The sequence below is a fragment of the Henckelia pumila genome, chromosome 4, assembly GCF_033568475.1.
Source record: "Henckelia pumila isolate YLH828 chromosome 4, ASM3356847v2, whole genome shotgun sequence".
Lineage (NCBI taxonomy): Eukaryota > Viridiplantae > Streptophyta > Magnoliopsida > Lamiales > Gesneriaceae > Henckelia > Henckelia pumila.
Window position 1 is genome coordinate 67,639,832 of NC_133123.1, and position 26,835 is coordinate 67,666,666.

The window sequence follows — 26,835 nt, forward strand, 5'->3', positions numbered from 1 at the left end:
GGGCCAGCAGTTGAATCAAACCATGAGAAATTTCATGTGTCCTGAGTTTATATTTAATTATTTTATGCATGAAAAGTTATTTGAATATTTATATGATATTAGAAAATAAATTAAATATAAATGAAGGACACACAATTTATTTAAAGTACATGCATTCATGAAATCAATTTTTATGCTATGATTGAAGTTCTATGGTTGAGCAAATAAAATATTTTAGGTGGAAATTGAAGTAGTGTGGCCATTTATGTATGGGCAGTTTCTGCCATTTATGTATGGGTGGTTCGCCACCAGTCTCGTACGATGGCTTCTTAGATTGATCAGTCGCACTATAAGTATGGGTCACACTTACGGATAGGACCATTCGATGTTAAGAAAATAAGTGCTCAACAACTCAAGTATGTATGATATTATGTATGTTATGTATAATTCAGTGATTTCTTTAAGCAACATTTATGTTATTATGTTTGAGGCATGCTCATGCATTTATAGGTTAAGTATTATGTATGAAAGTGTATTAAATTATTTTAAACCCTTGTTAGTATGCATGTTGGGCCTCTAGGCTCACTACACTGATATGGTGCAGGTGAGTACGTAGAGGAGCAGGTTACCCCTACCGGTGGTGAGGACGTATGAGCGGAGCTGCAGTGGCCCCGTGACCGTAGTCTGCATCGTGCTAGTGTTCTATGCATGAATATTTTAAACACTATTTTATTTGAAGATTTTATTCCAGTGTTGAGATTTAAGTATTATTTTTATGCAACTTTCTAGTGTATGCACTGTTGATTAAATTGTTTTGAATTATTTTAAGTATTGCATGATTCAGACGTTTTAGTAATTATTTTTATGTTGCATAATTATTTATTAAATTTTAAATCTCTTTTATGGTTGTACATATATGTATGGGCATATATGTATATATATATATATATATATATATATATATATATATATATATATAAATATTTTACTTAGTATTTATTTTAAAATTAAAAGAAAAAGAAAAATTTTTAAATTTTCCGCATTTTAGAAATTTATAAGTCTAGGATGTTTCAGTTGGTATCAGAGCACGGTCCTTGGAGGGGTCATTACTGCTATGCTAGCTCAGAAATCCACGCTACCGGTCTGTAAGTTTTAAGTGTTTATAGCATGATTTAATTCTTTGAATTTAAGTTAGCATTACTTTTAAACCACTTAGTTATGCATGGCGATTTACGTAAAGTAATATGTGGTGGTGCAGAATGCCTCCCAGACCAGTGAACCGACGTGGGGGACCTCCACCTCCACCTCCGCCTCCACCGCCACCTCCGCAGAATCCTTTATCAGCATTGGAGCAGGCCAATGCTAATATGATGGCGGGTATTACTGCTCTGTTGGAGCAGCAGGCTGCACGTCCCAGACTGTCCCATGAGGAGGACGTTGCTGAGAGGTTCCAGAAGAAGGGGCCCAAGGAGTTTGTTGGTACCACCGATCCTTTGGTGGCTGAGGGATGGATTCGCTCTCTTGAGTCCATCTTTGATTATATGGGGATCACAGACACCGACAGGGTGAGCTGTGCGACGTACATGATGAGAGGAGATGCAGCCCTTTGGTGGGAGGGTGCAGTTAGAGGAGTCCATCTACCTACACTGACGTGGACCGAGTTCAGGCGTATCTTCTACGCCAAGTACTTCACTGAGGATGTGCGCAGTCGCATGATCCGGGAGTTTATGAGTCTCCGTCAGGGGGACAAGACAGTGGTCGAGTATGTGAGACAGTTCGAGAGGGGCTGTCGCTTTGTGCCTATGATTTCTGATAGTCCACCAGAGAAGTTGAGGCAGTTTGTGGAAGGTTTGAAGGCGGATATCAAGCATGATGTTCGCATGGCAGACGTACTTACTTATGAGTCTGCAGTTAGTAGGGCCTTGCGTTCCGAGGAGGGTCGGAGAGAGATCCAGAGAGAGCAGCAGGGTAAGAGGCAGTTTCAGCAGACGGGGTATCAGCGACCATCTTCGCAGCCTCCTGCGAAGAAGCAGTTTACAGGGCCATCTAAGGGCCCGAATCAGCAGAGGCCTCAGGGGAAGCCACAGCAGCAGACTAGGGGCGGGGCCCCTACTCCAGGGAGATATCCAGTATGTCCGAAGTGTCAGAAGATGCATTCCGGGCAGTGTCTTATGGGAGCAGGAGTCTGCTATCGTTGCAAAGAGCCGGGGCATCAGATTGCCAACTGCCCGCAGAGGCAGAACGTCAGTGGGCGAGTATATGTGATGCAGGCGGAGGAGGCAGACCCAGATACCTCCTTGATCACCGGTATACCTAACCCCTAGAACTTTTTCAATTCTTTGCTTTTGTTTATTGCGATTATATCTGAATGCCTGTTACTTGAGTTTAACTATCAGCATGCTAGAATAAGAATTTTGTTTCTTTGTGATTAGAATTAAGGATTGTAGTGTTTTAACCTTGGGAGCGTAGTGGTATGAATTGTTGGGAATCTTCTGCGTGCAGGGAGAATTCTAGTTGGAGGCAACTCCACGTTTGCGTTGCTAGATTCAGGAGCCACGCATTCGTTTATCTCCCGAGATTTTATCAGACGGATAGGCATTACACCGGAGGTTGTCGACTGTGGTTACGATGTTACCATGCCATCCGGACAGACTATCACTACCACTAGTGTCATCAGGGATCTGGAATTGGAGTTGCAGGGACACTCCATTCGAGCAGATCTAGTGGTTCTTCCATTGACCGGGTTTGACTTGATTTTGGGTATGGACTGGCTATCAGTTAATGGAGCTTCGATTGATTTCCGACGTAGGACAGTGTCAGTGAAGCCAGCAGGAGGTGAGATGTTTACTTTCTTTGCATCTCAGTCTAGCAGTATTCCTCAGATGATATCACTTGTTCGTGCGAGGAAATTATTGCGCCATGGATGTCAGGGCTTTCTTGCTAGTGTGGTCACTACCTCAGACGTTTCTAGCAGATCTTTATCAGATATAGAGGTGGTACGTGACTATCCAGATGTTTTTCCTGACGATGTTGCAGGAGTTCCACCAGTGAGAGAGGTGGAGTTCAGTATTGAGTTGTTGCCGGATACTGTGCCTATCTCTAAGGCACCGTATCGACTTGCTCCTACAGAGATGAGAGAGTTGAAGGAGAAGATTCAGGAGCTGTTGGAGAAGGGCTTTGTTCGTCCTAGCTTTTCTCCATGGGGAGCTCCAGTGTTGTTTGTGAAGAAGAAGGACGGCAGCATGAGATTGTGCATCGACTACCGAGAGCTCAACAGAGTCACAGTGAAGAATAAGTATCCACTACCGAGGATAGAGGATTTATTCGATCAGTTGCAGGGAGCTTCGGTATTCTCCAAGATCGATCTGCGATCTGGTTACCATCAGCTGAGAGTCAGAGATTCAGACGTGTCTAAGACTGCCTTTAGGACACGATATGGACACTATGAGTTCTTGGTGATGCCCTTTGGGTTGACCAATGCTCCAGCAGTTTTTATGGATCTCATGCATCGTGTCTTCCAGCCGTATCTAGATCAGTTTGTCATTGTATTCATTGATGACATATTGATCTACTCGAGGAGCATTGAGGAGCATATACAACATTTGCATACAGCCTTGCAGACTTTGAGGGAGCATCGACTGTTTGCAAAGTTCAGTAAGTGTGAGTTTTGGTTGGAGCAGGTGGCGTTTCTAGGCCACATTATTTCTAGGGATGGGATTGCAGTGGATCAGTCCAAGGTGCAGGCAGTGAGGGATTGGGGGATTCCAAAGAATGCTTCGGAGATTCGCAGCTTCTTGGGTTTAGCAGGATACTATAGGAAGTTCATCAAGGATTTTTCCTCTATTGCAGTACCCTTGACTTCCTTAACCAAGAAGAACGCGAAGTATATTTGGAGTCCAGATTGTCAGAGGAGCTTTGATCAACTGAAGGATGCACTTACTTCAGCACCTGTGTTAGCTATGACAGTGCCACATGAGGAGTTAGTGGTGTACACCGACGCGTCCAAGCTTGGTTTGGGCACAGTACTTATGCAGAGTGGCAGAGTTATCGCATATGCGTCGCGACAGTTGAAGATTCATGAGCAGAACTATCCGACGCATGATTTGGAGCTTGCAGCAGTGGTATTTGCGTTGAAAATCTGGAGGCACTATCTTTACGGCAAGAAGTGCAAGATTTTCACCGATCACAAGAGCCTCAAGTACTTCTTCACCCAGAAGGAGTTGAACATGAGGCAGCGCAGATGGCTTGAGCTTGTTAAGGATTATGATTGTGACATTAGCTACCATCCGGGTAAGGCTAATGTAGTGGCCGACGCTTTGAGTCGGAAGTCCTCCGTATTACCCAGTTTGACAGTACCGTTACCACTGCAGAGTGAGATTCAGAGATTTGATTTGGAGGTGTATTCGAGTGGTCAGGCTCCGAGGTTGTCAGTATTGACAGTGCAGCCGATTCTTCGAGATCGGATCAGGGACGGACAGCCTACTGATGAGGAGCTACAGCGATGGAGACAGAGAGATGAGGCCAAGGGTGACCTTTTGTATTCAGTTGTGGATGGGATCGTTCAGTACCGCGGCAGGATGTGGGTACCGAACGTTGATCAGTTGAGAGCCGAGATTCTAGCAGAGGCTCATGCATCTCCGTACTCCATTCACCCCGGAAGTACGAAGATGTACCGAGACTTACAGTTATTGTATTGGTGGCCCGGGATGAAGAGTGACATCGGGAGAGTGGTGTCAGAGTGCTTGACTTGCCAGCAAGTCAAGGCAGAGCATCAGCGTCCAGCAGGACTTCTTAGACCTCTTCCCATTCCGGAATGGAAATGGGAGAATATTATGATGGACTTTGTGGTTGGCTTACCGATGAGTGCCAGAGGTTGCACAGCGATTTGGGTGATTGTGGATAGACTCACCAAGTCAGCTCATTTCTTGCCGGTGAAGACTACTTATACTTTGACACAGTATGCGGAGCTTTACATCAGAGAGATTGTTAGACTGCATGGCATACCAGTGTCTATTGTGTCAGACAGAGATCCGAGATTCACATCTGCGTTTTGGAAGAGTCTGCACACAGCTTTGGGGACGAGGCTTTTGTTCAGTACAGCATTTCATCCCCAGACAGATAGTCAGTCTGAGAGGGTGATTCAGGTTCTCGAGGATCTTCTGAGAGCTTGTGTCATCGATTTTCAGGGCTCTTGGGAGACTAGACTGCCATTGGTGGAGTTTACCTATAACAACAGTTTTCAGTCGTCTATAGGTATGGCTCCTTATGCAGCATTGTATGGGAGGAGATGTAGATCTCCTGTGCATTGGGATGAGGTTGGTGAGCGGATTTTGCTGGGTCCTGAGATTGTGCAGCAGACAGCTGACATTGTGACTCAGATTCGGGATCGGATGAGGACTGCTCAGAGTCGGCAGAAGAGTTATGCAGATGCCGGACGACGAGATTTGGAGTTCGCCGTAGGTGATCACGTATTCCTAAAGGTGTCACCTATGAAGGGAGTAGTGCGTTTTGGCCGGAGAGGCAAGCTTAATCCGAGGTATATAGGGCCATTCGAGATCTTGGAGAGAGTTGGCACGTTGGCCTACCGTTTAGCTCTACCTCCAGGGCTAGCGGTAGTGCACAACGTTTTCCATGTATCCATGCTTCGGAGATATGTCTCCAACCCATCGCATGTGTTGGATTTCGAGCCCTTACAGTTGCCACCAGATCTAGTGTATGAGGAGAGACCAGTACGGATCTTGGCAAGGGAGGAGCGGAGGCTTAGGACGCGGGTCATACCGATGGTCAGAGTCCAGTGGCTGAATCACTCGGAGGAGGAAGCTACTTGGGAGACCGAGGCAGACATGAGGACTCGCTACCCGGAGTTGTTCGGGTAAGTACTTTAATTTCGAGGACGAAATTCAATTTAAGGGGGGGAGAATTGTAACACCCGGTATTTTTTAAATACGTAAATCCGCATGCATAATTAGGATATTTAATTATTTAAATTTTAGATTTATGGGTTAAATAATTATGTGAATTATTTGTGCATGATTTAATTTATTTTTAAGCATTTAACCCATAATTAGTGATTTTTATGATTTTTAGTATTTTAATTCATTGTTTTGATCGCGTAGACGGGACCGTGGACGGACGAGATGACAACTTTCCACCCAAATTATTTTATGAGTATTTTTAGAGCCCAAAAATATTATTTTGAGATATTATTCCCCAAAATTATCAGTATTTAATTTTAATTATTTTAGGAGTCCGTTTTTACCCTATTTAAGCCAAAATATGGACTTTTTAATACCTTTAAAATTCCTATTTTTACTAATTTCGAGATTTAAATTTTACCATCAGTTTTATTATGTTTTTAAGAGTTTTTAAGTTATATTTTACTTATTTTAAATTCCCTTTTTATTCCCTAATTAAATATATATCATATTATATCAATTCCTAAACCTATTCTACACTCTTCCTCACGTAAATCACACACAGCCGCCACCCTCACTTCTCAGCCTCTTCCCCATCGGCCATCACCATCCAAGAGCCTTAGCCGTGGGTTTTTCTAGCTCGAAGTCATCCCGTCGTCGCCCCGTCGTCCCGAAACCCGTCGTGCACGTTTTAGCTCTATCAAATCGGTGTTAAGGCATGATTTTCTTCTCTTTTCAATCCTATATCAGTGTATGTATGTGTGTGGGTGTGTAGCATCGAGATCTATCATTTTTCACAGCAAGTTTTCAAATTCTTTCTCTTATGCACTCGGTTTTGCCTTTGTGATGTTCATGCTCACGTTTTTACTATCCATGGCTTGAAGGGGGCTGCTGGCTAGGTCCTACGGGGTCCCTAGAGTGTCTAGATGGGTCGGCTTTGGCTGGGTTGGGGCTAGGAGTCACGGCCGATCGAGTTTCAGAAGGGAAGCCATGGGCGCGCAGGTTAGGGTTGTCTTGGAAGAGGGTTAGGTGTTGGGGAAGGAGGCAGCATGGGGTTCGGGCCAGGGCATGGTTCGAACTGGCAGGACCCTGGGGAGGTCCTGCCGGCGGGGCTCCGGCCACGGTGGTCGGAGCTGGGCTGCAGCAGGCCGTGAAGGCCTGCTGCTCGTGCGGCCGCGGCAAGGGGGAAGAGGGAAGAATAGGGTTTCGGGTTTTTGGGTTGTTGGTGGATCCGGGTCGGGTCATGTGGTCCGGGTCGGGTCGGGTCTAAAATAATATGGGTTAAGTTAGTTGGGTCCGGGTCCGGGTTATTTTAATTGGGCTCGGGTATTTTTATTTTTAAGTTTTTAAGTTAATTAGGAGTTAAATGGGCTAATTAAATTCCCAAAAATTTAATTAGTACCATTTAATTTATTTGGGCTTCATTAAATTATTTTGGGTTAATTTAATTATTTTTGGGCTTTTATTAATTTTTATTTAAATTTTTAAGTTGGCCAGAAATTTTTATGGGCTTGGGAGCCCATGAAAGTTATTGGGCCTGTTATTGGACTTTTGGGCCCATTGGGCCAGGGACAGTGTTATTGGGCCTAAGTTAGTCTTAATGGGCTTTGGTTGATTTATTGGGCCTAGAAAAGTTGTTAATGGGCTTAAGTACACTAATGGGCCAAGTCTTAAGTTAATGGGCTTGTATGTCTAGGGCCAGCAGTTAAATCAAACCATGAGAAATTTCATGTGTCCTGAGTTTATATTTAATTATTTTATGCATGAAAAGTTATTTGAATATTTATATGATATTAGAAAATAAATTAAATATAAATGAAGGACACACAATTTATTTAAAGTACATGCATTCATGAAATCAATTTTTATGCTATGATTGAAGTTCTATGGTTGAGCAAATAAAATATTTTAGGTGGAAATTGAAGTAGTGTGGCCATTTATGTATGGGCAGTTTCTGCCATTTATGTATGGGTGGTTCGCCACCAGCCTCGTACGATGGCTTCTTAGACTGATCAGTCGCACTATAAGTATGGGTCACACTTACGGATAGGACCATTCGATGTTAAGAAAATAAGTGCTCAACAACTCAAGTATGTATGATATTATGTATGTTATGTATAATTCAGTGATTTCTTTAAGCAACATTTATGTTATTATGTTTGAGGCATGCTCATGCATTTATAGGTTAAGTATTATGTATGAAAGTGTATTAAATTATTTTAAACCCTTGTTAGTATGCATGTTGGGCCTCTAGGCTCACTACACTGATATGGTGCAGGTGAGTACGTAGAGGAGCAGGTTACCCCTACCGGTGGTGAGGACGTATGAGCGGAGCTGCAGTGGCCCCGTGACCGTAGTCTGCATCGTGCTAGTGTTCTATGCATGAATATTTTAAACACTATTTTATTTGAAGATTTTATTCCAGTGTTGAGATTTAAGTATTATTTTTATGCAACTTTCTAGTGTATGCACTGTTGATTAAATTGTTTTGAATTATTTTAAGTATTGCATGATTCAGACGTTTTAGTAATTATTTTTATGTTGCATAATTATTTATTAAATTTTAAATCTCTTTTATGGTTGTACATATATGTATGGGCATATATGTATATATATATATATATATATAAATATTTTACTTAGTATTTATTTTAAAATTAAAAGAAAAAGAAAATTTTTTAAATTTTCCGCATTTTAGAAATTTATAAGTCTAGGATGTTTCACCCTATGTGCTAAATTGACAATTTGGGTTTTGGTAGGAACACCTTACAATGGCTCTTCAGCCTCTTGAAACGTTCAATGAACAACCATGTTGCCTCCCCGAGCTTTTGAGTTAATCGAGACAAATCAGCAATGCTAGTCTCTGGCTCAGTTTGATAGAACTGAGTATGGAACAAATTCTCCAATTCATTAGTGAAAATAGAGTTCCTCGGCAGTTGAGTGTACGTACCATGTAAACCTTGTCCGAGTGAGAGTATTTGGGAACAACTTCATCTTGAAAAATAAAAAATTCTCATAGTTGGCATGTGTTCCACATCAAATGGTGAACCTTGCTACATGCTCTATGGATGATTGACCATCTTCTTCTGAGAACAGTGTGAAATCTGGTACGTTTATGCCTTTGGATAAGGATTGTTGATGTCGATGATCTCTGGATAAGGTTTGTGGAACTCAGTCCCAGTCATTGGCCTAATTCCTAGTCCATGCAGATCCTGAACCATCTCTCTTATGGTTTCCTGATCCACTGCTAGTGGGCCAGTCAATGGATGATGATAAGTAGTTGCCTCCCAAGTGTTCAACACGGGATATGGGCGAGCAGGTTGTTCATCATAGAATCCTGACATTGCTCCAGGGTTGGTAACTTCAAAAACTCTGAATAATAAATCTCTTACCACTGTCTTTCTAGTTTGGTGGAACTCTCATCCATGGTTCATCTTCTCTTGTGTGCGGAGGAGTGTACCTATCGTTTTGAGGACCAAATCTGGAGTTTCCAGGGGGGCGAGGATCGCCTGCCAGGGAACTTTCGCTAGATCCTCCACCTACGTTGGATTTATGACTCTCACCAGCAATTTCCCTTGGATTAATTGTTTGATCCTGAGATATTTCGGTAGTTTTAGGCACAGGTTCCCCACTAGTTTTGAGATTGATCATCTCACCATGCATATAGCTCATGGCCGAGTTCATCAAGCTATGTGCTTCCTCCATGCATTTTGTTAGAACCTAATTGGGGGGGGGGGGGGGGGGGGGATTTAAGTTCTATTGGCAACTTTAGCAATTTAAAGCGATTATGCAAGTACGCAAGCGGAAGACTTAAAGAAATCAAATTTAAATGAGGTAAATAAATGCGTAAAGTAAATAAAGTGATAAAATAGATAGGATATGTTTATGGAAGTTCGACGATAAATCATCTACGTCTCCCCTTCTTGGCTAAGATCGATTAACCAAGGATCCACTAGCTTTTCGAAAGCTTCGAACAACAACATGATCACCGCGTCTCTTGGCCTTGATGGCTCCAAGGATAGCCGATACAAATCAACACGCTTGGCCTTAAGGGCTCCAAGGATAGCCACAACAAACAATAACAACTCGGGCTTCACACTCGAGTGTTTAAAACGATAGCACAACCAACTCACAAACTATTTTTACAAACAACTCTCGAATATATCGAATATAGAGCACTTGGATGATAAAAATGTTTGTAAGAGAAGTGGAATGAGTTGGGATACTTCAAATGGCTTGAAATGGCCTCTATTTATAGTTGAAACTGGCCAAGGTTCGGACGGTCCGTTCCAGGTTTGGAGCCTCCATTCAGAGTGAGGAGCGTATGTCTGGAATCTGTTTGAAGTTTGGACGGTCCGTTCCGCTTCGGGTGCACCATTCTGCACTACGCGGCAAATTTGAAAAATTCATATCTCTCAATCTAACCGTCGGATGGAGCTGAAATTTTTACATAAGCTTTAAAACATCCTAAAATTTATTGTGAAAGGTGGAGATTAGATTTGAATTATTCAAACACGTCCAATAATTATCAGAATTCGATTCATCATGTTTTCGCTTCTTATTCTGCACGGCACTTTAAAAAAAACCATATCTCTCAATCTATCCATTGGATGTAGCTGAAAATTTGACAGAAGATTTATAACAACCTAATCTTGATTTGTACTAAAGTATATTGGATTTGGATTTCGCAAACATTCCCAGTTATTTTCTGAAGTTGATTCTTCATCATTTTGCTCCTTCCCAAAGTAAGGTACAGCTGGGCATATTTGAAAAACTCATGACTCACAATCTAGCCGTTGGATTGGAAAGAAATTTAGACAGAAGCTGCACAACATCCTAGACTAGATTATGAACTGTGTAGATTGGATTTGGATGCACCAAACATTTCCAAAAAATTTCGGAGTTCTCTTTTTCATCCTTTTGCTTCACATTATATGTGTCATAGTTGAAAAATCATATCTCTAAATCTAGCCATTGGATCGTTATGAAATATGGACAGATGGTCTACAACATCCTTAGCTTTATTATGACTGGTGGAGATTGGATTTATATGACTAAAAAATTCCCATTAATTTTCGCAAATTTCTGCTCCGTAGTTTTGCTTGTTACTTTTACTCATATCCATCGTTAGAGTATTCCGCACATGAATTTATTTGTCAATAAGGATCTAATCTGTAAAGTCTCACTTTAAATGATTAGTAACAATTAACCGAGTTTTGTAATCATCAAAACAAAATAATATGAAACTTGTTAATGCATTAAAAATATTAATCTCATAAAACGATATTTGTATGCGTTTAAGGCATAACACGTTTCATGGTACCAGCGACCATCAGATCCATGTCCTTAAATTTTTTTGAGACCATGGAATCAAAGTGGTCAGAAGGAACCACTAACATTTCTGGAATTCCGCCTGATCCTTCTATAGTAATTGTCTTATTCGTGTCAACATTTTCAACCACTAGAGGCTCCATGTTTTCAGCCTCATCACCTGCACTCTCCTGTGACGGTTTCCGTCACCTTTCTCTGGATCTCTACAGTTCCTCGGTGACATGGTGTGCTACTTGGTGTGCCAAAATTATGTTTTGCACAAAAAAATGGCTAGAGTAAGGGAGTTGCGGGCGTTTCAGACACGATCGTGCTAAAAGATGAAATAAAAATGAAGAATATAATCTAACTTCAACACCAAGAGAAAAGAGTCTCGGTTTCTTCGTCAGTCTCTATTCCACCAGTTATATGCCACAGAACACTAGAAATATTAGCTAAAAAGTTCTAATAACAATCGAACATTGAACGTTGCTATTACAAACTTGAAAATGGCACGTGTTTGCCATCAAAAACAGAAAACATGATACTGAATAGTTTGAAGAACCAACAAAAAGTACTAGAAATATGCATTGAAAATTCTAGAAACATACTAAAATGATGAAGATTAGAAAATGCAAAAACAATGCTGAGAAATCAAAGAGCTTTTTGGAGCTTTTTGATTGATAAATTTGCTGATTTTTTCCGTCCTATAAAATTGTTGCTGTCGAAAAGCTTTGGTTTCCAATTTTCCAGAAGTCCCCATGATGTCCAAGTCTTTCTCCCACTTCCCATGATCTCAATTTTGACTTGGTCATACTTTTTAATTTCTTTCTTAATTTGGCCGCCACACCTGATGGGCTTCGAGTTTTTTTTCTGTTTCATGAGCTGAAGTGATTGGACTGAAGGAATATACTTTCTTTTGGGCTTGGAAAAATGATCACCAATTTTATGGGCTAAACAATTTATAATATCAAATCTATAATAAAAATATATTAAAGTTTTAACATTTTTTTTAACTTCATTAGCATGATTTGGTTTAAAAACACTTACAATCAAAAGGACGTATAAATTAAGAGAGTAAAAGTTTGGCTATTTTGACTCATCAATTTCTCATCAGTAAAATGTTTTATTGGCCTCGGAACGATGAACTCCTGAAACCGCCCTCTATCTTTATTTCAAGTTTTGCACGAGTCTCTTCAATTTTCTACTATCGCACTATTTTCTGCCCTCTCTATTTGGGGCAGCGACGAGTCATCGTGGGCCCGGACTCTCTCCACAGCCTTGGAAGCCTGATTTCCAAACAAAATTTTATGTGAAAGATTTGTTTAATAAAACTACCAAAATACATTAGAATCAAAACATGAAAATAACTACATATATGGAGCAGAGTGTAAACCTCCTTAGTCCAATTAGCACGAGTCACAAGCACAACCAACACCACAGTCTGAAGCAAACAGCCAAATAGCATCCCTAACCAGATCCCTTTCACGCCAAGATTGAACTTGTAACCGAGCAACGCCCCGAGAGGGAGACCAAATACATAATAGCACCCGATATTTACTAGTGCCACAGATGCTTGCCACCCTGCACCTACTGCCACGCCTGCACAGTCGAGGAGCAAATCGTCAGTAGGCTCGAAACCAAGTGGCTTCACTCGATAGGTTCTGATAGCAACTATACGTTACGTGTGCTTTTAGTTTACGAAGATGATTTACCCAAGTCACGAGAAGGTTAAATTATTTTATCTTTGAGGTCATTCACATCTCTCTTTATGATTTGATATGATATATATATATATATGTAGAATATTGTACTACCCACCATGGAGTACAGGCTGAATGCTGTTGAGGAGCATGGTTGCAGACAAGAAATAACCCAACTTGGATGTCTTGTTTATGACTTCTTCTTTGTCAGAAAACATCATGGGAAACACATTCTTGGTTGCAAGAATGGAGATTGCGAATACAACTCCAAACAACGTTGATGTAACGACAGCTACTACAACAGAGAATTTCGCTGCTTTGGGACTATTAGCTCCAAGTTCGTTTGAAACGCGGACACTGCAAATCGTGGAAAATAATTCAACTATTCATACCATTGAAATTGAAAGTACTTTTGTTTTATGCTTCTCAAAAGGGATAGACTGAAATTTCACACCTGATTGCAGCATTGAAACCAAGAGTGATCATTAATGTCCAAATCTCCAGATTCATACTGCCACAAGGAAAAGATAAATGCATAATGAATCGACGATAGCTCAAATGCGGTGCTCTGTATTCAAATTTACAACAAACTCATTGCATTTTACAAGACGGGACGATTGACACTCTCATCGACAGCAGCATTCATTTTTTATTTTTAAATCTAAGGTGTTGAAACCGTAACAGAGTTGAAGAACTAACCAGATGGAAATGGCATCAACCGCAAGTTCCGGATTCTTTAACCAGCCAACCATAAGTAACACCACAGTATAATACCATAGCTCCAAACTGCAATCACGTATAGAATTTCATAAGCAATCACCTAAAACAAAAGAAAAAGATCTTACACATGATATACATTCAGAATCCAACAACATACCAGAGCATGATGGCTGATGCAAGAGACAACTTCACAAATCCAGAAAGGGACTTGAATGCTTTAAACGATAATCCAGTCCACGATTCGGGGAAGTATCCGGATACCACATAAACCAATTGAGCTAAGACCACAAGGCACCATGATATGTTCCCCACCATAGCAGCACCAAGCAATCCTTTCCCAAGCTTTATCACCACCAGCCAGTTCAAGAAAACGTGGAAACCCAATACAAGTAACGAAATCACAGCCATAACCCATATTTTGCTCTGTGCTTGAAGGAACTTTTGAAGTGGGAAATTCAATGCATAAGCGAATAACTGAGGGATCACCCAAAGAGCAAACTTTCCAGCAAGACGTGAGATATTCTCACTTTGTCGGAAAAGTAAGAGTATCGGCGACGTGAAAATGTAAAGAGGGGATAGGAATAAGGCGGTGACAAGAGTTATAACGCAAGATCTTTGGAGATAGATTCCGAGCATTTCATATTGTCCAGCACCAACTGCTTGCCCACAGAGTGTTTCCAGAGCACTTCCCATTCCCAACTAATACAAGAAAATCAACAAAACCTTGAATACAAGTTCAATTTTTTTACCAAAAAAAATTTGTTCACAATAGAGTTAATCATACCATTAAGCCAAACACAAAGCCCTCGAGCACATTCTGCACAACTGACACAGCAGCAAGTTCCACCTCTCCAAGATGGCCTACAAATGCAACAGTCACAAATGCGATGGAGAATTGTGCGACAGAGGTAAGAATCGCCGGCGCCGCAATCCTCCACAGCTTCTTCGACTCAGCCCAGGTTCTTGATCCCGGTTTTCTGACATCGACGCCGGAGAGGTGAGCTTCTTTTTCTGTCTCGATTTCTAAAGAAGTGGGTTTCATGTTTTGTTGGCTTTCTTGATTTGCTCTGTTTCATGCAAGCATGAATAATAATATAATTACAAAACTAATGTTTTTTTTTCCAGTGTTTATCCCTTACTAGTTTTGACCAATTTCAGCTGAAAGAAAATTCGAGTAAAAGGTCTTAAATTATGGCGCAGAAATTTGTTGGGATGCGGATATACATACAAATGATGAGGTGTAGTGCTTGGGAATCTGCAAAATTGGTTAGTTCGAGTTTGGACAGAAGAAAAGTAGCACCGATTGCGAGAACGAACGAGGATATGCCGTCTAGTCTATGTTCAAAACTTGTCTTAAATAGCTTTACTCCATCCCGTGGGGAAAATGTAATAATTGAAATTAAATTAAATTAAATTATTTAGTTCAAGTAATAAATAATAAATTATATTGGTTTCACTTACTAATTTATTAATAGGTCATATAATATATATAAATTAAAAATGAAAAAAATCTAGTTATTCATTAAAGTTAATTTTCGGTTTTTAATTCCACTAATAAATATATTTACGACACAATTAATAAAAAAATTAGGAGAAAAGGTACCTAGCTAGTTGTGTGGCTAAAATAAATATAATGTGCTGAAGCTAAAATTTTTTGTTATTTTTCCTAAAAAAATAATAAATTTGGGAAAATATTGACAAAGTAATATAAATATGTTGCGTTTACTTGCTATGATAAACATAACATTATAAGCAATCTCATGTTTATTTATTTTTATGGTCCGTATTAACTCATTAAGTTCATTCATCAATTTCATGTTTACTTGATTTTTAGGACACGTATTAACCCATTAAGTTCATTCATATTTACCCAATTAAAATTTAAATCTTGATGATTTATCACAAATAAAAAGTATAATAAATAATTATTTTTAACTAATTTTCTTTTCAATTGAAAAAAATTACATTAATATCCTTAACTTCCCAAAATATAATCATGAAAACCCATTCAAAAAATTATGAAACACAAAAATTTAAAATACATTTAATATATTTCATTTGATTTTAACATATGAAAAATTTATTAAAAAATTATAAACATAAATAAAAAAATAAAAAATTAAGATATGATTGATTCATACATTTCATTAAATTTTATCATATTCATGGAAAAAAATTTTACTCCATTTAGTAAATTTTTTTTAAAAAAATAGATAATTTTTATACTCAATAATTTTGGTTAATGAAATAATTTAAATGTGATTCAATAATAACTTACATTATTCAATAAAATAATAATCTCAATTTTACAAATAAAATCTAAAAATAATATTATATATTATAAGAAAAGGACAAAATTGTAACTCGTCACTCGATCATAATTTCAATCATAAAATCGCTCAATCAAAGTAAACATGTTATTGTTTATATACCATTATTCTGCATCCTATAAAACTAGTTTTATAGTCTCAATATTATTTATCTATATATAATTAATTCTACTAAATAAACACATCCACATTAATGTATTAGAAACGGTCGATCGATCTGACAGATTTTGAGCAAAAATAATCTTTTTTTTCTTGTTTATTATTAGTAAGATAATTGTGAAACATCAGGATTGCTAAAATTCATCAAAAAAACAAAAACGAATTATTAACTTTACAAATTTTGAGCATATGTATCCTCATATTTTCAAAGCTTGAACATACGCATCTCAGATGTATATATGTGCCGAAAATTTGAAAACATATAAATAGAAAGTTAATAATCATGATAGAGCTTGCGAAATAGCGTACTTAATTAACTCTAAACATGTTGGACTTCTTTTTTTTTTTTTTGTAAAAAAAAAAATCCGCAGTTAGATTCGGACCTGAGACGAGGACAATGAGACCTATGTTGTAAAAAAAAAATCCGCAGTTAGATTCGGACCTGAGACGAGGACAATGAGACCTATATTGTAAAAAAAAAAATCCGCAGTTAGATTCGGACCTGAGACGAGGACAATGAGACCTATGTAGACCCAGAATCATTTTGGGCCTAAAAAATTATATAGACTAGGTTTTGTTCTTCTATTCCGCAGCTAGCAGCCCCTAAAAATTTATATTAACATTTTAAGTATTGTCATGGGTTGGGTATTCCATATTCCGAATAAGTGTAAAACGAAGTTAGTTAAAATGTGATATAGATTTTAAGCCTTAATTTTGAAATAAACTTTATCTTGATCATCTTATATCCAGAAAATTAGTTTTTTTAACTTAATAGATTTTTTGTTATAACTAATTTGATATTACTAAAATATTTTATAAATTAAATTCTTCCTAAATTTTATAATCTGATTAAATTAATTTTTTACCAATATATAAGAAAGCTATGTCTTCTATTTGATACAGTCAATTCCATGTCAATTATTATTATCTTTTAATGAGATCCATGTTTGTACTGTACAAGGATTGCATGGTTAGGAGTTGGTGTGGTCTATTGGTAGCCAAGATACTGATATAGTTAAACATATGGATATTATCATAATGAGTCAACGGGGCGGGCCAACTCGCAACCCATCAAAATCGGTCGGTCGGCAGGACGGAACAGACCGACCCACTATTTAGGCGGGCTGAGAAATTATCAACTCAATCCGTCTATTTGGCGATACGAAACAGGTCGACCTGCCAATTTTTAGTTATATTTAGCTGGTTGACCCGCAACCCACCACTTGACGAAGCGAGGCGGGGCGGTCAACAATTTAGACGGGTTAAAAATTTGTCAATCCAACCCGTTTATACTCTATATAGGGAGTGTTTTGGAGAGCTTTTGCTTAATTAAAAGTGTTTTTTGTAGAGCTTATTTAAAAGTTGATGAGAAGCTAAAGCATGTAGTGTTTGGAAATAGAAGTTTGAAGGTGCTACAAGCTTAAATTTGGTGTTTGTTGAATAATTGCTTCTAAACTTAATTTTTTACTTAAATGACAATCATACCCTTTTTTAATTAATAATTTAATTTTTGATTCTCACATCATAAAAAATATGTTTATATATTATTATTACATTATTTTTGTATCAAAAATATTTTATTTTTTTATAACATTAATGCTTTACAAAATATACAATATTAATTAAAAAAATATAAAAATTTATAATATTTGTAAAAAAATCCAAGATATCTACAAAAAAATCCAAGAAGATGCAAATATACAAATATACAAGATATCTAAAAAAATCCAAGGAAATGCCATATTTTTTGGAAAATAATTATTGTTAATAACAATGTAAAATTTTTGAAAAAATCTAAATTAGTTAAACGACATTTTATAATTAAAAAAAAACTGAATATTCAAAACTAGAAGAAACCAAATTTGATTTACATTATACAAATATTTCAATCATTAAAAATTACAAAAAATCTCCATACTTTTGCTTGAAATTTTTCAAAAACTGTAGAAGTCCTTCACAAAAATATATGCAATCTATAATAATAAAAAAAATGAAGATGATCAAAACTAGAGAAACCAAATTTGATGTTCAATTTATTGTATTGAAAAAAGGGATACCGATCCTTCCAAATGTAATTGATGCACATATATCATCCCTCAATTTTTCCATGGTCTCATCTGATGGTTGACCATAAGAAACTGTGTTGTTTGCACCATTTTGTTCAATATCATCATTTCTATTATTTCTTCTTAAATCAGCCTCCAAAAAATCTTCATCCCTTGCATCCATTTTTCTGATAAAATTGTGTATTGCCATTGTAGCCGGCACAAGTGCAACCTGGTCTGACCAAGAAATATTGACTGGCATGTTACTCATGATTTGAAACCTTTTCTTCCATACACCAAAAGTACGTTCAATGGTATCACGCAGAGATGAATGCAAGTGATTGAAGACCTCACGATGATTGTTGTATGAAGAGGCACGCTGAAAATCTGGAATGTGATATTTTTGCCCTTTATACGGAGCTAGAAATCCCAATATATTAGGATATCCTGCATCAACTAGATAATATTTACCCCTAGGTGGCATTGGAAAGTTCTTTGATGCATCTTTAATAGCGGAATAGAAAACTCTAGTGTCGTGAGCACTCCCTTCCCAACCAGGCAACACAAATGTAAAACACATATCAAAATCACATGCCACCATTACATTTTGAGTTGGACTACCTTTTCTGCCAATAAATGGAACTTGCAAGTGGCACGGTATTGATGCTTTGATGTGAGTACCGTCAATTGCACCAATACAATCCTGAAAATTTGTGTAAGAAAGCAGATATGAACCATGGAAAAAAAACATTTGATAAAGATGATATATTCAAGAAAAGTTATGATCATTTACCTTAAAATGAGGGAAATATCGAGAGTTTTCTTGAATATATGGATGAGTTGTGTTGTGATCAGAAAATGGCCTTATCCAATCGAGAGACATCTTTGTACAAGATTTCAGAACGTTATGAAAGGACATACTAATAGTATAACCAGATCGTTGAAAAAACTCTTGTACTTGTCTGTTCCCTTCACATACACCGACTATCATCATGAAAGTTGCCAATTGCTCTTCAACAGTCACACTTCTTGTAGGTTTCAAGCCATAATTGTCCACTAAAATTCCGCATAAGTAAAAAAATACCTCTTTATGCATTCTAAAAGATTGGTGACAACGACGAGGATTTCCATTTAGTATCGACATCAATGAAGCCCATCCACTATATTCACGATCATAACATGGAGTCTTAAGCAAATATTTCTCACAATATATTGTTGATCCAACTGTTAACGCAAATAACAATTTTTTTCTCCCCTTAGTGGGTGGGTTTGAACTAGTACCTTCAATGTCTTCGGTGCTCATGAAGTCGTCTAACTCTTCAGAACCCGAGGAAGGAGAAATGGAATCCAATCTACCGTCTGAGTCACTCTCTAAGTCACTATCTGACATTTTCAAGCTTCCTGTAAAATGAAAAATATACCAATTAGTGGTATTCCTTCCCTAAGACAAAAAAGTGTTCTGGTCCAATACGAAGGGCAAAGTAAATGCTAGCTGCAAATACAGAGAAATATAAAACAAAAAAGAAACATATAAGAAGTAATTCAAGAGTAAAATGACTTGAAATTTCATTAACTAAATCTAAAACACTGCGAGAAGTGAACGTTAACAATATTCAAACAAAACAAACAATAGAAATTTCCCAACATATCTCACTCTTACCAAGATTCATAACTCTTTACAAACACGAAAGCTGAAAATAACAACTAGATTGACAATTGTTTTAATCATCCGATGCCTTCAAGGCTACATAAGCTATTTAAAATTAAAATATTGTTTAAATCCTATTTAAATGATGCTCATCCAAAAGAAGCATTGTCATTATGGTATGATTCTCCACGTGATGCATGAGCTGAAATAATTGAAGTAGTCCTTCTTTGCATGTCTCTTTCCATCTGATCTTGCAACCACTTTAGCCGTAAATCATCTCTCTTGATAGTTAAAAATAACTCTCTAACAGCAGGTTTCAAAAACAACCGTGTTGCATACATCCACAAACTACCACCTTCTTCAATTCCAGACATACAATCTAAAATTTCCATGCAGTCTTTGATAGTGTACTGTCCCACATTTCCATTTGACACCCGAGATGATTGTGATTCACTCTCTATTGTATTAACCATCCGCTCTAGACACTTTGCAATTTTTTCTGCAGTTGATGTTTTCTTTTGCCTTTTATGACGAACAGGAGCAGAAAACAGGTTTTTTCTAAGGTTACTTCTTCTAGAAGAACCACTCTCCATGTTGGTTTGTTGTGTGTCATTTGTTTCAGTTGTATGGTCAATGCCGGATCTGTCAATCTCACTAGAATGTATATTGTCATCAGTAGGCTCATCTTGTAAGTGTGGTGGCATTATTCCAGAGCTTGGTGCCCATATACTGTTCCCTGAAGCTACAACATCTGAAAATAGTAGATGTTGATCAGCAACTAGTATAGGTCCTCGCTCTCTGAACTTGGCAGCTTCAGGATGTTCCTAATAAAAATATAAAATTACATATTCATGTGTTAAAGTAAGCAAGCATTAAAACAGTAAAATATATCATAAAAATTTCATATTTTTTAAACTCACTTGTATCTTTCGTTGCCACCACTCAGGAGTTGCATCCACAGTTCCCTTTTCATGGTTCCAACCTAGTCCAGTCTCTCCTCTCAATAATGTTTTCCAAAGACCCCATTCTTTCTTCAAGCCATCCCAACGATTTTTTAATTGTATCTTTGAATACTTAAGGTTCGTACAAACTTCAAATTTACAAATCAAATTTTCCCAACCAGTCCTGTTGAAGTGAGTACCGGGCCTGTTCCCTGCTTGAAGCTCCTCTACGCATATTCTAATAAATGCCTCAGTTTTTGCACGATCCCAACTTGCCTTCCCAATATGCTCATTAATTCTCATATTTTGTTGTCTACTAGAATCAATGCTTTGAGATGGTTGTGATAATGGTTGTGACCGTGGTTGTAATAATGATTGTGAATGCATCTCAAAATTAGAATCAGAACTTCTAGCCCAAGGCATTTGGGAATCCATTACTACACATCATAAATCAAACAATGGTGGCTGAATGCATTAAAATATGTGGTAAAAAATATGCCAACATCCATGGAATACTAATAAATCAAAAGAAACATTATATCAACTACATTAATGTTTGATCCTTCTGTCCATTCCTTAAACGAGATTCTTAAATTAAATCATATCCAAAATTAGCTCTCGAGTATTTATGTTCATAATAATTTATTCAGCCTACTCATTATTCCTTCCACCAAATCCCTATATTAATCACAAATTAATCCATAATCAAATCTAGCTATTAATTATTAAATCAAACATTATTTTTTTTAATCGGGACAATGTAATTGTGTTCTGAAAAATCATAGACCGATCATCCAAAACTAGTTTTTCTATGGATTCTGTATTTTAAAGCATAACGCAAACACAGTTTAATAATGGTAAATCCATCCGTCAAAAGGTTTCCAAGCTACAACAAATTTGAATAAAGAAAAATCATCAACGGGAGCAAAATATGTTTAATATTGTTTATACAATTAAAATTCCGTTCATATATAAAAAAAGAATAAAATCGAGGAAGAATCTAGAATTAACCTTCGATTGATGTTAGATAATCTTCAGCTCAAGTCGTCGCCGGAAGTCGATTGATGTTAGATAATATTCAGCTCAAGTCGTCGTCGGTAGTCGCAGGAATCCGTCGGCGATTTCTGAAGGTGGCATGAATTCGATAAAAGCGAAAATCGCCTCTGTCGCGGCTGATTTTGGAAGAGGCGTGAATGAGGAGAAAAATTAGGTCATACGAAGTCAGGGGTAATTATGTAATATTATAAGTTTGTTAAGGGTATAAATGACAACTTATAATTGTAGACCTTAAACAAAAAATCAGAAGTTAAAAAAAGCATCAAATTTGAGCTTATTGCTTTTGGCTAAAAATTGTAAAAGCTACAGCAGAATTTAACATTTCCAAACACTCAAAATCACTTTTATGTAGCTAAAAGCTGAGAATCACTTTGTAAAATCCCTACCAAACACTCCCATAATAGAATAGAGCGTGACGGAACAATCCAAAAGATCCAATCCACTTGCTCTAAATGCAAGAGAATTTCATACAAATATATAGGAAATGTTTAAAGCAATAATTAATTGGTATAGCATTTTTCTTTCTCCTATCATGGGATTGGGATGCATTCAAGTTCCTTAAATTTTACACTATTTTCTGCCGATCTCTCTATTTGAGGCCGCGACGTGTCGGCATAGGTCCGGACTCTCTCCACAGCCTTGGAAGCCTGCAATAGTACAAATAAGATATCATATGTAAGTATGTAACAAAATCAGGGAGTAAATGTATCAGGTTTTAGCCTGGACTGAAAGATGATTTCATTGGAAAGTTGTAAACTTTGTTTAAATGATTTGAAAATAGCTCACTAATTAGCATTAAGTCGCTTTTTTTTATCAAAAACTAGAATCAGAACAAGAAAACAACTAAGTTGTGCAGAGTGCAAACCTCTTTGTTCCAATTAGCTCGAGCCACAAGCAAAAGCAACACCGCAGTTTGAAGCAAACAGCCAGATAACATCCCTAACCAGATCCCTTTCACGCCAAGATCGAACTTGTAACCGAGCAACGCCCCGAGAGGAATCCCAAATACATAATAACACCCAATGTTTACTAGTGCAACAGACACTTGCCAGCCTGCCCCTACTGCCACTCCTGCACGGTTGAGGAGCTAGCAAATCGTCAGTAAGTTCACGAGGTAGATTCTGCTGGCAACTACTTCACGTTGTGTTTTTAGTTTACGAAAATAATTTACCTAAGTTGCGAGAAGGCTAAATCACTCAATCTTATAAGGTTATTCACAGCTCTCTTTATGATTTGATACGAGATATATATGTAGAATAATATTGTACTACCCACCATGGAGTACAGGCTGGATGCTGTTGAGGAGAATGGTTGCAGCCAAGAAATAACCCAACTTGGAAGTCTCCTTTATGACTTCTGCTTTATCAGAAAACATCCTGGGAAACACGTTCTTGGTTGCAAGAATGGAGACGGCGAACACGACTCCAAACAGTGTTGATGAAACGACAGCTACAGCAACAGAGAATTTCGCTGCTTTGGGACTATTAGCTCCAAGTTCGTTTGAAACACGAACACTGCAAATTAAGGAATCTAACAATAAGTTGTCACAGTTTGCAAATGACTCAACTATTCATTGTAATTCTACAACTGAAAAAGTACTGTTAGGAACCCAATTCAGGCAGCCCAGCCCAACTCCAACTCAATCCATACAGCCCAGCCCAAATCAAACAAGAATCGTGCAGCAAAAATCAAGGATGTGCTATATCAAAGATTTACTCATGGAAAGTTCAGAAAATAAGGAATGGATTGATTAGATCTGATTTACCTTCCTTTAATAAGTGCTTGTATCTCGAGCCTAGATAGGGAATTTTAATGCTTTCTTTTGTATTTATATGACTGCCGATGAAAGGAATAGGACATTCAACTTTTCTCCCAAACAATATTATTAAATATTGAGATCGCGAGGTTCTCTCAAACGAGCCTCGAAACTCCCGAAAAATAGGTAGACAAGGTAGAAGAAGCAACAAACAAATCTCAGAGCTCAACGATCAACCCATTCACCGACCCATAACCCGATCCCTCAGTCGTGGCCATAACAAGTACTTTGTTTTGTTTGTGGAAAGTGTTCGATTTTGTTCTTCTCAATAGGGATGGATAGACCAAGATTTCTAACCTGATTGCAGCATTGAAGCCCAGAGTTATCATTAATGTCCAAAGTTCCAGATTCATGCTGTCATGGAAAAGATTAATGTATAAATGAATCAATAATATCCCAAATGGGGTACTCTGTAGTCAAGTTTATAACAAAACTCAACGCATTTAGGCCAGGGCGAATGCAGGAATTCGGATAAGAACAGGCAAGACAGGGATGCATTGGTGTTGAAACCGTGACAGAATTGAAGAACTAACCAAATGGAAATGGCATCAACTGCAATTTCTGGATTCTTTAACCAGCCAACCATAAGTATCACCACAGTATAATACCATAGCTCCAAACTGCAATTTCGAAAAAATCGAAAAGAAGTTCATATGCAATCACCTAAAACGAAAGAAACAGAGCTTATACATCTACATTCAAAATCCAACAACCTACCAAAGCATTAGAGCTGATGCAAGAGACAACTTCACAAATCCAAAAAGGGACTTAAATGCCTTCAAAGACAATCCAGTCCATGATTCGGGGAAGAATCCGGATACCACATAAACCATTTGAGCTAAGACCACAAGGCACCATGATGTATTCTCCACCATAGCAGCACCAAGCAAGCCTTTCCCAAGTTTTATCACAACTAGCCAGTTCAAGAAGACGTGGAAACCCAAGACAATTAACGAAATTATGGCCATAAACCATACTTTGCTCTGTGCTTGGAGGAATTTTTGAACTGGGAAATTCAATGCATAAGCGAATAACTGAGGGATCACCCAAAGAGCATACTTTCCTGCAAGATTTGAGATACTTTTACTTTGTCGAAGAAGTTTCAGGATCGGTGACGTAAAAATATACAGGGGAGAGAGGAATATGGCTGTGACAAGAGTTATGACGCATGATCTTTGGAGGTATATTCCAAGCATTTCATATTGTCCAGCACCAACTGCTTGCCCACAGAGTGTTTCGAGGGCACTTCCCATTCCTAGCTAAAAAAAAACACGTTTCTTGTTAATCTTGAAGTTGGTTCCACAATCAAGAATTACCCCACTCTACCAAAATCATAGATCCCATGAAAAATTTTGAGATCCAAAAACAGAAGCAGTATTTATTAATTAATTCAAGATTCAAGATCTGATATAACATTTAAAATGACGTCTTAATTTTTCCATCTCACATATATAGACAAAGCCACAAGATACTCACCATTACGCCAAACACAAAACCCTCGAGCACATTCTGCACAACTGAAACAGCAGCAAGTTCCACCTCTCCAAGATGGCCTACAAATGCAACAGTCACAAATCCAATAGAGAATTGTGCGACAGCCGTGAGAATCGCCGGCGCGGCAATCTTCCACAGCTTCTTCGATTCGTCGCAGGTTCTAGATCCCACTTTTCTGACACTAACATTTGGAATGATCTGAAGTTCTTTTTCTTTTTCCATCTCTAAAGTAGATGACTTCATATTCTGTAGGTGGCTTTCTTGATTAGCTTTGTGTCATGTATATTTGCATGTGTATTAATTTTTCAGTAACTAGTTTTGACCAATTATAGTTTATAAATTTTTGGCTTTGTCTCGTGGAAGATCTTTCTGGTGTAGAAATTTGTTTATATATCCAAATGATTAGGTGTACTGGTCGAGGATCTTCAAAATTTCTTCGTTGGCCATGCATGTGTTGGCGCCTTAACATGACGTCGGTACATAACAACATTGAGTATCTTTTTTTTTTTTAAATATAAACTAGATTAAAGTATATTTTAATAAAAGTTATTCACAATTTAAAAATAAACCTATTTTTTTTTTTACACAAGAAAAAAAGCACCGAGTGGCGAGTACAACGGGATATGACTTTAGTTTGGGAGATAATGAATTGAAAGGTATTGATGAAACAATTATTTTTTTAATTATAATAGAGAATAAGTTTTCTTCTTTTTTTTTTTTGGAAGATAGTTTATTCTTATGAATTTATAGTTGTGAGATGAGTCAAACAATCACTACCCAATTAATCTCATCTATAATTATAGTAAACATAATAATAATTAGTAGGTAATTTATTATGAGACGGTATCATAGATCATTATTCGTGAGATGAGTCAATTCAACTTATATTTACAATAAAAAAAAATAATATTTTTGACATAAAAAAATAATAATTTTTCATGAATATGTCAAATAGGGAATCTGTATCACAAATTGACTCATGAGATCGTTTCACATAAATTTTTGTATAAAAGATAATACTTTTTCATGTGGGTCGGGTGGGGTTGGATATTTATCTTACAAAACTAATCGGTACTTGATATGGATTTAGACGAGTTTTTGTGTATAATGTTTAATAAAACTATGAATGGATCGTATATATATATAGAGAGAAAATGATGTGGGTGTATTTTGTGAATTTATATCTAAAATCTTTTTTATCCAGTTTCAATTTATTAATAAAAATAGTTGTTCTGACTAGTGTCTTACTTATTCTATTCTATCCCTAATTATTTTCTTCAGATATTAAAAAAAATGTTAAATAGTAATGGCATTTAATATTGAATAATCATCTCTCTTTATTCATTTGCGTCTGATCTTTCTCTCTCTGCCTTTAAATGTCAATTTTCAATGACTACTACACAAAAAAATATATTTGCTGCATAAAAAACCAAATTTGCACATGATTTTGACTAGTTTTGATGGAAAATTGCAATTTTACTCATACATATTTTCTCTTAGTAATTTTGTTATTGATATTAAATGTTTTCGATTTCAATTTTAGTGTTTTATCTTTGTTTTTATTTTTGCAAATTAATTTAGATTCTTTTATTTGTTTATGTGCAACGGACGTAATTACACTAAAATGATATCTATGTGTGCAATATCATATCAATATTATGATAAGAATCATGACTAAAACCGTTAAAATTTGAAACATATAATAACTAGGACTATAATTTG

At 37.2% G+C, this 26,835-nt stretch overlaps 3 protein-coding genes across 3 annotated transcripts; all 3 read right to left on the minus strand.

Annotated features, from left to right (window-relative positions):
• Window positions 1–12,299: 12,299 nt before the first annotated feature.
• LOC140867028 (protein DETOXIFICATION 33-like) lies at window positions 12,300–14,515 on the minus strand. The gene is made up of 7 exons (XM_073272098.1): window positions 14,409–14,515; window positions 13,782–14,323; window positions 13,604–13,690; window positions 13,359–13,415; window positions 13,023–13,261; window positions 12,598–12,803; window positions 12,300–12,490 (listed from the first exon to the last, which is right to left on the minus strand). The coding sequence occupies exons 1-7, from the start codon at window positions 14,409–14,411 to the stop codon at window positions 12,398–12,400; spliced, it is 1,227 nt and encodes a 408-aa protein (XP_073128199.1). The 5' UTR covers window positions 14,412–14,515; the 3' UTR covers window positions 12,300–12,397.
• Window positions 14,516–19,955: 5,440 nt separating this feature from the next.
• LOC140861135 (L10-interacting MYB domain-containing protein-like) lies at window positions 19,956–21,182 on the minus strand. The gene is made up of 2 exons (XM_073264144.1): window positions 20,727–21,182; window positions 19,956–20,630 (listed from the first exon to the last, which is right to left on the minus strand). The coding sequence occupies exons 1-2, from the start codon at window positions 21,180–21,182 to the stop codon at window positions 19,956–19,958; spliced, it is 1,131 nt and encodes a 376-aa protein (XP_073120245.1).
• Window positions 21,183–22,189: 1,007 nt separating this feature from the next.
• Window positions 22,190–25,387, minus strand: LOC140866742 (protein DETOXIFICATION 33-like). The gene is made up of 7 exons (XM_073271777.1): window positions 25,096–25,387; window positions 24,337–24,878; window positions 24,153–24,239; window positions 23,917–23,973; window positions 23,079–23,317; window positions 22,669–22,874; window positions 22,190–22,450 (listed from the first exon to the last, which is right to left on the minus strand). The coding sequence occupies exons 1-7, from the start codon at window positions 25,354–25,356 to the stop codon at window positions 22,334–22,336; spliced, it is 1,509 nt and encodes a 502-aa protein (XP_073127878.1). The 5' UTR covers window positions 25,357–25,387; the 3' UTR covers window positions 22,190–22,333.
• Window positions 25,388–26,835: the final 1,448 nt, after the last annotated feature.